At 33.9% G+C, this 15,290-nt stretch overlaps 1 protein-coding gene, 1 long non-coding RNA gene and 1 pseudogene across 4 annotated transcripts; 1 reads left to right on the forward strand and 2 right to left on the reverse strand.

Moving 5' to 3' along the window:
- The first annotated feature begins 399 nt into the window (after positions 1-399).
- LOC129892101 (uncharacterized) lies at positions 400-2,082 on the forward strand. Of its 3 annotated transcripts, none has more exons than XR_008767269.1 (4): positions 400-571; positions 785-1,040; positions 1,121-1,501; positions 1,601-2,082. It is a non-coding gene; the product is annotated as an uncharacterized LOC129892101 (long non-coding RNA). The 3 variants fall into 3 exon arrangements; XR_008767268.1 differs by lacking the exon at positions 400-571 and having other exon boundaries at positions 592-1,040; positions 1,121-1,332; positions 1,460-1,501; XR_008767267.1 differs by lacking the exon at positions 400-571 and having other exon boundaries at positions 592-1,040.
- Positions 2,083-3,592: 1,510 nt separating this feature from the next.
- Positions 3,593-4,655, reverse strand: LOC129891934 (protein TIFY 10A-like). Its single transcript, XM_055967425.1, has 3 exons — positions 4,433-4,655; positions 4,018-4,344; positions 3,593-3,937 (listed from the first exon to the last, which is right to left on the reverse strand). The coding sequence occupies exons 1-3, from the start codon at positions 4,575-4,577 to the stop codon at positions 3,768-3,770; spliced, it is 642 nt and encodes a 213-aa protein (XP_055823400.1). The 5' UTR covers positions 4,578-4,655; the 3' UTR covers positions 3,593-3,767.
- Positions 4,656-8,069: 3,414 nt separating this feature from the next.
- Positions 8,070-9,089, reverse strand: LOC129892771 (L10-interacting MYB domain-containing protein-like; annotated as a pseudogene).
- Positions 9,090-15,290: the final 6,201 nt, after the last annotated feature.

Raw genomic sequence — 15,290 nt, forward strand, 5'->3', positions numbered from 1 at the left:
ACTAGAAGACCTGAATTTTTTGACACCAAAAGAAAACCAAAGGGTAAAATCGAGCTATTTTTAATAGTTTAAAGACAATTTTACCGTTTTTGGCCATGTTGGACTGTCATGCCAAAATCTAAATGACTTATTTGGCAAGGCTAACATCGTAAGGGTATTTATTAGAACTGGACATAAAATATCGAAAATCGAATTATCGAACCGAACCGGCTATTTCGGTATTTCGATATTCGATAATTTGGTTCGGTATTTGGTACAAAAATTTAACATTTCGATATTCGATATTTATAAATATACCGTTCGATATTCGGTATTTACCTGTTGGGCCGCCTAAAAAAATCCTTTTAAACATAAAGGGCTATAGGGCCATTGTTATAATCAGCCCAATTGTCATTTTACTCATTTAACTTATCTAACCCTAGGTCCCAAACACTAAGACCTCAATACTTCACTCTTCAGTGAGTTATGAGTTCTCCTTCACACGCCTTCACCTTCACCGCTATTAACGCCCAGCCCTAGCTGATGCAGAATGAGCTAAGAAACATGGTATCATTGCTGCGAATTCTTGAAGGTAAGTTCTCTTTGCTTCTCTACCTCTTCCTCTTCCAATCTTTCTTCTTCTCTTCTCCTATTTTTTAATAGTCTTACCGAATGAATGATTGCTATTTTATTTTTGGTGAACAAAGATCTCCCTTGTAGATGCAGAATCAATCCTACAAGTTTTAGACTCATGTTAGGATTGTATTTTCTAAGCTTCTTTGTTCTCATACTTCATTTTGTATAGGTTTATTCAGTAGTACCTCAATATTGGTCTAGAGTACAAACTTGTTACCTTCACACACAAAAATGTTACCTTCCAATTTTTAGTGTGGCATCGGAATGTGCTTTTAGCATCGGAGGCCGTATTCTTGATTCATTTAGGAGTTCTTTAACTCCAAAATTGGTGCAAGCTGTTATTTGTCTTCAAGATTGGCGTCGAAATGAACCTTATCCCATAAATGTTGAAGATGATTTTAATGATCTTATGAAATTTGAACTTGGTATGTTTTTATATTTTTGTATTTTATTTTTATATTTTTTTACTTAGTTTAATTGTTGACACATTTTAAATTCTTTTTAGGTATGGATGATATTGACTACATTGTTCAAGCTGAAAAACAGTGAAAGCAGATTTTGGATCAGTTAACTTATGGATATTCTGAAGAGCTATTTTTTGAGCAAAAATTCCAAGCTATGATGTATTAGAATATGGATTGCTTCTTGGTGGTGATATTGATAAGCAAAGAGGGGTGGTTCTCTGTTTCCTCTGCCGCTATTATTTCTGAGGCTCAGGTTTGATTGTAATGCGTTATAAGTTTAATTCAAGTCGACTAACTTTTTCAAGGTTACAATGAAGTCTTGTTCTCTGTTTCCTCTGCTGCTACTGTTTCTGAGTTGCTGTTGTGTGTTGTTGTTGTAGTGTAGCTGCTACAGGTGTTGCTGTTGTTGCTGCAGCCTGCAGGTGTTTGTTGTTGTTGTTGGATGTTGTTGTTGTAGGTTATTGTATGTTGCATCTTGCACTTATGGAAGCTTAACTGCAACAGCTTTGGTGGTGCTGCAGGTTTGAAGTGTGAAGTTCCTTGAAGAGTTGTTTCTTGGAGTTGAAGCTCTGCAGCTCAGCAAGTTGTTACTTGGAGTTGGATGTTACAGCTCTGCAACTGCAAGAATCAAGATAACTAATCTGAAGAGTGATCCTTCACATCAAACTGCAGCTTCAAAGTGATGTTGCATGTACCTGCATAGAAGATGCATACAAAAAGAAACTATACTAGTGTAGGAAAGAAAAAAAAATGAAGGCAGCAACTTTAATTTCAGCTTGGTTGTTAGAACCCGATGAAGGCAGCATCAAAAAAATGAAGGCAGCAGCAAAAAAAATGAAGGCAACTACAAGCTTCACATCTTTTAACTTTTATTGTTGCTATTGTGAATATGATGTACTAACATATTCCGTGTGGACTTCGACTTCAATATGGTATTACCAAATACCGTACCGAATTAAATTTTGATTTACCGATTATCGAATTACCAAATCGAAGTTTGAAAGTTCGGTATTTGGTATATACTTTGAATTATCGATTATCGAATTATCGAACACAAACTTTAAAAATATCGAATCGAATACCAAACGCCCAGCCTAATATTTATGATCCAAAAAATAGATTGACAAAAATAATTTTGATACAAAAGATAAATGTAAGCTATTTCAAATAGTTCAAGAAATTTAATAATTTTTTCAACTTAAAAATAATAATTGAAATATAATGAAAAAAACGTCTATTATATATATATATATATGGAAAACTCACATAGATATATTGTATTAACAAAATATTTATCATTTATAGCAATAATATTTTTATTTTCGTTGAACACTTATAATATATTTATAATACAGTTTTAATACATATTACAAAAATAATTTATAAAACACCTATAATATAAATTTTATTGATAGGTAATACATTTATCACGCACTTGACACTTTAATACAATTATAATATACTATGTCAATATTTTACTAAACAAACATAATATATTTTTGAAATAGTTATAATATATTAATATTACATGCATAATTCACTTTTAATATGATAATAAATAAAAAATTATGCTAAAATCAATAATTATTTATAAAAAAAAAACTCTTTTAAGTAATTTTTATTATTTATATTATAACGAATAGTTTTTTTTGTTTTTTTTGCTAGAAGTTTATAAGAATCTAATGGAGCAGTAGCCAACTACAAGTCTGCTAGTACTTTGTTTATACATTATACCTTTTCCATATGTGTTTCTTTCTCGGGCATTTATGACACCCCTTTTTCCGCGTTGCTATTTTCGAAACCGCGTGCCCTATTATTCTCTCTCTACCACCATCACTATACATCATTCTTCCGTGACTAGACCTTTTTTTATAAAAAAAATTAAACATTACTCCTTTTAATTAATAAATTTTAAAAAATTAATTACTCATATTTATAATTAATTTGAAAACCATTAAAAAGATAAAGTATTATTTAATTTATGTTCTAAACCTTTTTTCTTAATAATAAGGGTATACATTCAGATAATATGAATTAGAAAAAGTAATTAATATCCGTGATAACGGAAGGAGTAGTTGTTTATAGCTTTACTTTAATTTTCTGGGGTAAAACGTGTTTGGGATAGTGGGGTCCAAATAAAAGAAGAGTTTCATGTTGGTGGGTCATCCTTTTTTAAGATTAATTATCATATCATCTATCTACTCTCTCTCTTGAAATATTACTAATTGTTATCTTTAAAAAGTAAACAAAAACAATGGATAGATGGTAAAGGTAAAGATCAGTTAGCGGAGAAGACAAAGGAGTGAGAAACAAAAAAGTTAAGATTATTTGGAGAAGAAGATCCATACAAAATCGATTAAGCCAATATCCACCTAAATCTGTCGCCTATTTGGTTTTTATTTATTGTTAATGTTCATTTTCACTGTTAAATCTCCTAATATTCGCATCTCAGATCAAAGCAAAGCAATATATAAAAGAAAAGAAGGTAATTAATATGCTAAAAGAGTACAATATACACATAGAAATTGTTCCACATTTCATTGAAAATGAAAACTTGAGGGATGATGAATTGAATACCATGCCCTAGAAAACAACCATATATCTGGTTTTAATTAATTACAGAAATCTATTAATAATAATAGTCAGATCTAAGTTTTGGGGTTTCAATGCCAAGATGAAGTAGTAGTGCTAGTATTGCTCAGTTTTCACTGGAAATTGAGCACCCAATCCCAGCCATCCCTTGTTTTCTTCCTGCTTAGGAACTGCTACTGGTTTATGGTAAGGTACTTTTGCAGTCAGCCTATCTTTTCTTTTCTCCAAAAACCTTGTTAGTGAAGCTCTTCTCGCAATTGGTAAATCTGCAAAAACAAAGAGGAAAATCCTATTAATAACCAGAAAGAGAAACAAGCAAGGACACTCCAAAGGGGAAAATTATTACCAGAAACAATGGTTTGATTTTCCTGGATCGAAGTGTTTCCGAAACTGGGGACCCTGTTAACCGCAGGGGCAACCAAATCGGCAGCAGATCCCACTTGTTTTCCAGGATTCTGTGTGTTGTTTCCCTTGCTAGTACTAGCCATAAGCATGATTTCCTTAGCTTTATCTGCCGGAAAATCATTGAACACAACAACTTGACCTGCGTAGAATATCGTCATCTGTGCCTTGTCCTGTTCCGATTCAGTCTTCATTGCAGCTTGAGGGAACAGATTCATGGATTTCTCACCTGATTTCTCAATCATTGGCAACAAATCCATAGTAGCGGAACCTGTTTGTTGAAACAAAGTACTCTTATGTTAGAAATCAAATACTAACTCCAAAATAAATATGACAAAAAAGGCTTTGCAAAATCATACCAGCTGAAACAAAATTGCGGTGAATATCAAGGCTAAGAGAACCTTTCTTCTCTTTCAAGTATTGGCTCAACAAGTTACATGTGTGAGAGAAATGAGATTTCTGACCGGAAAATCTCCCGGAATCTACAATCTCCGATGAAGCCATTTGTAGATATTTTTTTCCTGTTTTTTCTTTTATTGAATGAAAATGACAAAGTAAAGTTGAAGCACTATGGTGGAAGAGCACATGAATATATATATTGACTGTTTGAATGAAACACGGAAGAGGACGTGGGGGTGGGGGTGGGGGTGGTTGAGCACGAGGAATATATGGAGACCTTTAAGTACTTTATTTTAAAAGACGTGCTCTTTGTTGTTTGATTATTCTCCACTTGCTCTTCTTTTTTATTATCCTAACTTTCTCTATTAGTGTATTCGGTTGTTTCTTAAATTATTTTTTTTTAAAATTAAGTAAAATAAAAGGAATCCGCATGTCAAACACGTGTTGTTTTCGCTAAAGAAAGCGATGTTGCAATTTGCCTGTGAAAACTACCCCTCATTCTTTGCTTATTTACGCCATTTTGCCATTCTTATATTGTCGTTAACTTTCTCGCTCTCTTTTTAGAGCCCCAAAAAATGACTTTTATATATGAATTGCTTTTAAAATTTTTACGTGTTGAAAGTTATTCTTATAAATAAGCTGTTGAATATTTGGATAAAAGTGTTTATACTGAAAATAAGTTGTTGATGTGTTTGGCAAATAATATTTTCTGTCAAAATGACTGAAATACCTTTAAAGTTGTTAACACCATAATAAGTTGATTTAAAAGATTTTTAAACTCTAAAGTTGATTTAAATCAAAAATAATTTATATTGTAAAATCACTTTCACTATAAAATATTTATTTAAGTTAATTTTTTATAAATACATGTTACTTAAGGGGTGCATGAGCTAAAAGAGACACTTATTTTGGAATGAAGAGTTGTGTATTAATTATAAAAATATTAATTAAACCATTCTTCTTTCTTCAACAGATATATCCTATGTTAACGGTGAAGAGTGGATTTTACAAAATTTAATGATACGTTTTGGCACTAATAATAAATGTTGAGTTCTTCTCTGTAGAGTGTGTTTTTGGCTGCTGTATTGTTCCTGGAAAGTCCTTCTCGTGTATAGTCCTTAAAAAATTTTCATTTATAAATTCTTGTGAATGCAAACTCTTACCACTATGTTATTCACTATCACCATACAACTACCAATTACCCCCACTACTTGACATTTCCACCACTGCCACCACCATAAGTTGGCTTCTACCAACACTTATTCACCTCCATTGCCAATCATATCCACAACTAATCACCATACATCGATCACCAAACTTCATTGTACAACATCTTAATAATCATTATTAGATTTTAAATATAGACGTGACTTTTTGGAGAGATATACAATAAATACTTTACACTTTAACTAACCTATTTTACGTGTTCTCTTTTTCTGAGTCACATGTCACAACCTCTTTTACAAATTCAGTAGAACTAATTATTTCATACTCAATTGAACCTCTTTATCACATTCATTGTTGAGTTTTCTTTTTCAAATAGTCCCTTGAATATGGAATTTACTCTAGTGGTGGAATACACCAAAATGTTAATGCTTTGCACTTTATATGTTTAGTCAATTTTAAAAACAAATAGAGCCTTAGTTTTCCTTGTTTCAAGCAGTGTTTTAAAAAAGCACGGGTGTCAAAGATGGAGAATTTGACACAAAATAAAAAGTCCTAATACAACCGAAAGCACTCCATTATAAATATAAAAAGTGGAAAATATTCATATAATACAAGCATCAAACATTAGAAATGTTACTAGCAATCATATCATGAAACCCCATCCAATAGACATCATTTTTTTCTCCTACATCTTCGACATCTACATTGTTAGCTCTTGAAGTTGTGCCAATATCATTAGAATCAACCGATGGAATATAGCTCTCATTCTCGGTTGCATTTCTTTCTAATATAATTGTGAATGGCCATAATAGTAAGTACGATGTTCATTTATGTGTCAATGTGATAGTATGGCATGTCTCTCAAAATAGACCATCTTGCTTTCCAAACGTCAAATGTGCGCTCTACTATATTTCTACAAAAAGAATGTAAATAGTTAAATTTCTCAATGTGTCCTCTTGGCTCTTGCAATTGTCGAGTTGCACTGCGGCGAAATTCAGCTAGGTGATATCTTACATTATTTCCTTTGTATGGAGCCATGTATCCTTTCATGTGTGAATATCCTGCATCAAGTAGATAATATTTGTTTTCGCGTGGATGTGGAAAGTTGAGCTCTTCTCTACGAAGAGCCTCAGCAAATATACGAACTATCGTGAGCTGCGCCTTCTCACCCAGTCCATGCAAATGTAAAACACCTATTAAAATCAACAACGACGAGAATATTCTGAGTCGGATAACCTTTACGTCCAATATATGGTATCTCTTGATCTTGCGGTAATCTAGCTTTAACATGTGTGCCATCAATTGCTCCAATACAGTCCTACAAAAAGTGAATGTAAAATAAGATACTTGGGATCCATTTTTTTCTCGTTGAATTCTAAGGGGCAAGAAACTATCATAAAGCTTTTGTTATATAAGGGTAGTAAAGATACAATGCAGAATAACAAATTATCATAAATGGGTTACTTACTTTAAAGAAAGGCAGATATCTTTGTTTACATGGCTTGTGAGCATCGCAATTATAATTTGGATGTGGTTGAATGATATCTCTTGCAAGCTTGCAAGCGGTCTTTAAAACACTATGACAGTGCCTATGAATTGTCTCTCCAGAATGTTGAAAGATATCTTGTATCATTCGATTTCCAACTCCATGGTGCACAAGTCATCAAGAATATGCCTAACATTTCATGCATAGACATTCCACGAGTGGGTTTAAGCCCATATTTATCAGTTAGGTCATTGGATAGATCAATGAACATCGCCTTCTTCAGTCCAAAATTTTCATAACAACGAGTCTCATTTCCTCTTAATATCTCTTGGATAAACTCATTTTTAGAACGCATTGATGTACGATAAGGTTCTTTGCATAGGTATTTTTCATAATACATCAAAATATATTTATGTGTTATATGACATAAAGCCATCCACTCCTTCTGCTCTCTCAGAATCTCTTCTAGTTCTTGATCTTCGTCATCTAATAAATCACCTAAAAAAGGAGATACCACATTGCTAATATCCCAACTCTCTATTTAAATGAAAATGAAAATGACTCAAATTAGTAAAGAATGAAAGTTTTTCCAACAACCCAATTTTAAGATTTTTTAAAAACTCCATCATTTCAATTCACTCATATCTATCTTCAAAAAATCACATTATAAATCTCAAATTACTATTCCATCAAGGAAAAACAACCACAACAATACATAAAGTTCCCACATTCATTAAAGACAACACAACAACAATAACGATAAGATCTAAAGATACAACTACAACGTCAACACAACATTAACAATACATAAAGTTTACATGTACAATCATAAGATTTAGGGATACAACCGCAATGTCTAAACAACAAGCAATAAGTAAAGTTTACACGCACAATCATAATGTTCGAACATTAAACAATAAAAACATTTAACCATAGCAATGCAATCAGCCCATTTTCTTAAGGTTTCACTGATAGTTATACTCCAATCAAGATTTTCGAGCTTCATCAGTTTCATCTTAAGAAATAATTGACGTAGATCCTTCTTAAGAAACATGTTGCAAAAATAGTTGTACTTTTCACTCCCAGGAGGAATATCAGAAAAATTTGCCAACATATTCATACACTTATCGATGATGAGATCATCTACTGAAAGGCATGTAGTAATGCTTTTACTAGACATAAACTCCACTAAAGAGTGTATATCCTCTCTCAATGATGCCGCACTAGATTTTGCCTTATTTTTTTGACTTGATTGCTAGTGCCAGTATCATTAATTGAACCTCGTCTTTTAAGTGTCTGCTTAGGAAATATAATAGAATCCACATTCTGTATATCATCACTTTCATCATTCCCTTCATCACTAGGATTGATAAAGTATTCTTTGTCATAGCCACCAATATTATTTGTTCCTTCTTCATCAAGATCTAATCCGATCCCAGACATTTGTTTTTGATTCACTGCATGTGCTCTTTCCTAGTAGCAACAATATTAGAAAACAATGCATCATAGCGATATCATATAAGTGAAAGATCTATTTTCCTGAACTTATTGTATCGATCATCCTCCTATAACAAAAAAATCAAAACTACTTTAAACTAACCAAGCAATTTAACAATGAAAGAAAAAAGAAAGACATAGAGAAAAATATAATTAATTTTTTGCTTCCACCAATCATCATCTGCCATAATTGTATTCCCATCCTAAATCTGTCTCCCCTCTCATCAACTTCTTAAAAAGAATCCAATCTTTTTTCATGTTATCCCAATGATTTTTTATTTGTTTTTATCATAGTTTCTTCCTGTGGCTCTATTGAATTCTTCAACAATATTATTTCATCCATCTCTATTTAAATGAGTGTGTGGTCTACGTCCTTGTCTAATCTTATTTTCACACAAATCTATAAATTTAATATTGGCATCATCATCCCACTTAGCATTACTTCATGATTTACTAGTTTTTGACATGATTGAATGTAAATAATCTGAAGAAAGGAGAAATGAACGTTTATGAACTCTGCAACATCAAAAGAAGAAGTGGAAGCAGCAGCCGTAGTCATATTTAAGTTGCGTCATCAATTCCATTTAATCCAACATAACTGATAATTAAGTCATATGACTAAGAATATCATCCATGTGGTCAAGTTCAACCTTTGTTAGAATAATTTGAAAATCAGAATCATATGTTTTATTGTGTCAATACCCTAAAACTAAGAAATGGAGAATAATCAAAAGAAAGGGAATAACTAAATTTTTACATCACCAAGTTCAATATCTCAAAGCACTATCAACAGGTTTACAAACATCCAAAATATTTTAGATTTACTAGAGAGCTACTTCTGCATGTTAACAACAATTTTCACATGTTATCTTTTATCATCAGAGGTATTTAATTGAAGCCAGAGCATACAGAAATGGAGAAGTTTCAAAATGATTTATCTTTACCAGCAAAAAGCCAGAGACTAGCCAAACACTGCCAATTAATACAATGACATTTAACAACCTGATTATAGACCACACATCACCTTCATAAATCCTGCTCTCAAGGTTCACAAAGACATCATGCTATTTCTCTCTCCCTAAAATTGCTCGAAAACTCAGCAACATTAGGAAAAGTTAATTAAAGTATCAAATAATAGAAGTTCCTTACAGATTTGACGAGATCCATCAATCAAGAACTAACAAAGACCAAAAAAGATGCTAAAAAAACTTACTCAAATAGCCACCAAGATTGAAAGTTTGTTTAGAAGCCCAAGTAGAGCAATCGGATGAAGCCTTTTTAGTGGCAAAGTTGTAGAACCAACCAGCTGGACCACTAGATTTGTAGGTTGCGCTGTTGTAGAAGATGATGAATAGAGATCGTGGAGTCTACGTTGTTGCGGAAGAAATGAGGAACAAATATTTTAGGGCTTTAGCTGAGAGGATACTTTGAAAATTAAAATAAAATATAAGGGATATAAGCCCATCCAAACGGGCTCTTACACTTTTTCTTTTGGTTTAATTTTATTTACATTTACATTTACGCAGAAACAATAAATTTTAATAGTAATTAAAAAATCCATTTTTCTTTTTGTAGCAATTTGTAATTTATCACTTCAAAAATGACTCTTACAGCTGGCTCATTGTTCCTTAACTATATAGTGCTAGTATTTGAATTTGATAGTGTTTTGAGGTTTAAAACTCATCCCAATTCTTGAATGATATTGTAATGCCCCTAGAGTCTACATCTTAGACATGACAAAATTGGTATCAGAGCACAAAGTTCAAGAAGCTTATGATGTCTATGAAGTCGAGTCTAATAGAGTCCTTTTTATCAGTGTGAAGTACTCTAAACGGGGAGGCTATAGGGCTTTATGAATTATTTCACTTCTTTCACACTCCAGTTCATGCGATAGAGTTTAACTTTATGAAATCTCCTTCGAATTTGTGTGTTTTATGTTTTTAGATCATGCCTTCAAAACGCACTCTAAGTGAGAGGAACGTCGCCAACAATGAGATTCTACCACCATCTGGAATGCAGACCAGAAATCGAACTCGACCAGCTGAGCTGGAGAATGATGAGGGAACTCAAGAAGTTCAACAAACTGCTCAACCTACCATGACCTTTAAGGCCGAGTTTACAAGAGCAATTCTATGCTCACCAGTCGATAGATGCCCAGTCAGGCCGTCAAATCACTTCATTCCCTAGCTCTAGTTCTCAAGAGCCATCTCCGGGTACAAGGATTAGAGACTTTTTAAGGATGAATCCACCAGTCTTCATTGGATCCAAAGTTTAGGAGGATCCCAGAACTTTATAAATGAGATGTAGAAGATTCTGAAAGTTATGCACATGACTCAGATCAAAAGAGTTAATCTAGTTTTTTGTCCACTCAAGGATGTTGCAAACGTCTGATATAATCAGTTGGAGGAGAGACTAGCGAGGATGTTGAGCCTGCTGTTTGGGATGAGTTCGAAAGCATATTCCTAGACCACTTTTTTCCATAAGAGCTGAAGGAAGCTAAGAGAGAGGAGTTTGTTAATTTAAAGCAAGAGGGGTTGGCTGTGAAAGAGTACAGCCTCAAGTTCATCCAACTGTCTAGGTATGATTTACAGATCGTTCTAGAAGTAAGAGCAAAGATAAAAAAGTTTGTCTCTGGCCTGGGCAAACATGTAAAGAAAGAGTGTCAAGCTGTATTATTGATTTTAGAAATGAACACCTCCAAGCTTATGGTGTATGTTCAACAGGTTGAGGAGAACAAAAAGAAAGATAAAGAGGAGCACTAGCATAAAAAGGCAAAGTCAGAAGGTAATAAGACTAACCACCAGAAGAGTGGTAATGGCAACTGTTCCTTCTTTCAGAGAAAGATCTTTTGCTTATGCACTATTGTCATCTAGTGCACCGGCATCTAACTATAGAAATGACTAGAAATATTAGAGCAACCAGAATTTCAGAGCCCAAGGCTCTCAGTCTCAAGTTAGTATGGCTTAAGGTTCTTCACACAAGCCGCCTTGTGAAAAGTATGGTAGACTTCATTTGGGAGAGTGTCGTGATGTGTAAGACCCCATAAGTTGGAAAGTTAGAACCAAGGAGCAAAGTCCTAAAATTTTGAACCTATCCGTGTGAATGAGTCACTCTACAACTCGTAAATTTGAGTCGTAGAGTGACCCTTCGAATAAAATTTAAAGTTATCCTCAGGAGAGGTTCTATGACTTGTCAGGATAAGTCGTCCTCAAGATGACGGCTCGTAGAAACCCCTTGTAAGCTAAGTTCAGAGGCCAAGTTTTAAGGATCCATTAGGGCCAAGTCTACGAACTTGTAGGATGGGTCATAGAATCTAGGATGGGTCGTAAAGACCACCCATCATAAAACTTCAATGAGTAGTATATTTGTAGGTTTTCAGATCTGCAGGACGAGCCTTAAGAACACACCGTTTCTGAGATGATAAGTTATAAACATTGGTCATTCATAAACATCAGGGACTATGTTCTCATGCACCTTTTCTCCGGCCTGTAGGATGAGTCGTTTAGACGACTCGTCAATACTTAGATGGCCCGTAAGAACCCATTCGAAGACTTAAAATCCTGGATTTAATAAAGGGCAATTATGTCTTTTCCAAAGTTTGGTTCAATGAACCTAGACACTTTTATGACCAAGTTCAACTATATAAATACTCTATTCTTCAAAATCGCCTCCTATTCAATTCATTCTCTCAAAATTCCCAAGGCTCTACTCTCAAATTCTCTCAAGGTTTCTCTCCAAATTCAAGCTAGGGTTTCTAGATTTCTTCAAGGTTGTTCTTTAATTCTTAGTGAATTCAAGTAAGGTATGTGGGGATTAATTCATAGGCCTTTTTCACCCATGAAGTCCCAAAGATTTCTCAAGTTTTTATTCAATTTATAATTGATTATAAACCCTAGTTTTGATGAATTGCATTGGGCTGATTTGATTTGATTTTTAAATATTATCAATGATCTTTATATGCATGTTCTTATATAAATTGCATAATTTCAAGTTGAATTATAGATGCCCATGCATAAAGCTATATTTGCAAGCTATGATTATGAAGTAAATATGATTGTATGTGTTAATCTTGAGTTAAATGATTTATAAAGATAGTTTTCAATGAGTTACAACTTAGATAATGATTTTAAAGTTAAATATTGAAATAATGATCAGAGTTAAGATCATTAGATATTTTGAGATGGTGATAAGGACAATTCTCACCGAACTTATAAATTCTTATGAATCATTAAGTTATATGAGCTATTCCTAAATATTTTAAAGATGGATTGATAGGCAATTACTAGCTTTCACTACTATATTATGATCATATTTTATGAGTTTCTATTAGAATATTGACTAAGCATCGAGAGGACTTCTAGGTGGGGTTCGGTCAGATAACGCAGTTGGTTATCCAAGAAAAGCCTAGTAGCAACCTAAAGTTACAAACTGCATTGCCCACGTAGGTTGCCTTCATGGCCTAGTGGATCCACATAGCCTAGTTGAGTTGAGTTATCTTGGAGTATGCCCTAGCAAGGTAGCCTTCCCAGTTTCGATGCAGGAGTCATCGGTATATTTCAATGCAAGAGTCATTAGATTTTATGTATTAGAACGCATGGTCTTAGTTTTCAGTTAACAGTCTTATTCCACACAAGTTCAAGTTCAAGTTAAGCTATGAGATATCAAGTTATGAGTTGAAAGTTAAAGTTTTATGATATGTATTGACCAAGAGTTTCTTATATTTTATCATCTTGTGAGGGTTAGGGATAAGAATTCTAAAGCCCCAACCCTAGAGTCGATCCCCATTGTAAATGAGTTTTCGGATGTGTTTCTCAATGATTTACCTTGTGTCTCTTTCTAATGGGAGATTGATTTTGGTATAGGCCTTCTTTGTATACTTAACCCATTTTTATTCCTCCTTACCAGATGGCTCCAGAGGAATTAAATGAGTTGAAGGATCAACTGAAGGACTTATTAGAAAAAAGGTTTATTAGGTTAAGTATATCCCCATAGGGTGCTCCCATACTGTTTGTTAGAAAGAAGGAATTGATTATTGGCAATTAAATAAGGTAACCATGAAGAATAAGTATCCAATTCCGAGAATAGAAGACTTGTTTGATCAATTGCAAGGGGCAAGTTGCTTCTCCAAAATAGACCTTTATTCGGGTTATCACCAATTGAGGGTGAGGGAGTGTGACATTCCCAAAATGGCATTTCAGATAAGGTATAGTCATTATGAGTTTCTAGTCATGTTGTTTGGTTTGACCAATGCTCCTGCAGCTTTTATGGACTTAATAAATAGGGAGTTCAAGCAATATCTAGATATGTTTGTGATTGTATTTATCGACGACATTTTGGTTTACTCTTGGAATGAGAAGGAGAATGCAAGTCACTTGAGGATTGTGTTGCAAATTCTAAGAGACAAATAATTATTTGCAAAGTTCAATAAATGTGAGTTTTGGTTAAGAAATGTGGCCTTTCTTGGTCACATTATGTCCGGTGAAGGGATTATGGTTGATCCTATGAAAATCGAAGTGGTTAAGAAGTGGCCTAGACCATTATCTCCTTCGAATATTAGGAGTTTTTTGGGCCTAGAAGGATACTATAGGAGATTTGTGGAAGGATTTTCATCGATCTCGTCACCTTTGACCAAGTTGACTCAAAAGAAGGTAAAGTTCTAATGGTCGAAAGCATGTGAAAAGAGTTTCCAAGAATTGAAGGATCATCTTACTACTGTTTCTATCTTTACCTTGCCAGAAGGGTCTGATGCTTTCATGGTGTATTGTGATACCTCAAGGGTTGGTCTTGGTTGTATTTTGAAGCAACATGGTAAGTTAATAGCCTATAATTTTAGGCAACTTAAGGTGAATGAATGAAACTATCCAATACATGATCTTGAACTAGTGACGATTGTGTTTGCTTTGAAGATTTGGAGACACTATCTTTATGGTGTCCATGTGGATGTGTTCACTAATCACAAGAGTTTACAATATGTGTTTAAACAAAAAGATTTAAACCTTCGGCAAAGGAGATGGCTTGAGTTGTTGAAGGATTATGATATGAGTGTGTTGTATCATCTGGGTAAAGTTAATGTGGTTGCTGATGCACCAAGTAGATTGTCCATAAGTAGTGTGGCACACGTTGAAGAAGATAAGAAAGAATTGGTTAAAGATGTTCCTAGATTGGCACACTTAGGTGTACATTTGGTTTATTATAATGATGGAGGTGTTCTTGTTCTTAATAGTTCGGAATCATATCTTGTAGTGGATATCAAGGCCAAGCAATACCAAGACCCAATGTTGGTTGAGTTAAAGAAGTCGGTTGCCAAAATATCTATTGAGGCTTTCTCTCAAGGGGGAGATGTACTACGTTACCAAGGTTGTTTGTGTGTACCTAATATTGATAGATTAAGAGAGTTGATAATGAATGAGACCCATCATTCCCAATACTCAATTCATCCAAGTTCCACCAAGATGTATCGCGACTTGAGGGAAGTGTATTGGTGGAATGACATGAAGATGGACATAGCGAAGTTTGTAGCTATGTGTCCATATTGCCAACAAGTTAAAGTTGAGCATCAAAGACCGGGAGGTCTAGCCCAAGACATTGAGATTCCTACTTGGAAGTGGAAAGATGTGAATTTGAATTTCATAATAGGTTTTCCTCATACTAAGAAGCAATATGATTCC

Source organism: Solanum dulcamara, chromosome 6 (genome assembly GCF_947179165.1).
Source record: "Solanum dulcamara chromosome 6, daSolDulc1.2, whole genome shotgun sequence".
NCBI classification, from domain to species: Eukaryota; Viridiplantae; Streptophyta; class Magnoliopsida; order Solanales; family Solanaceae; genus Solanum; species Solanum dulcamara.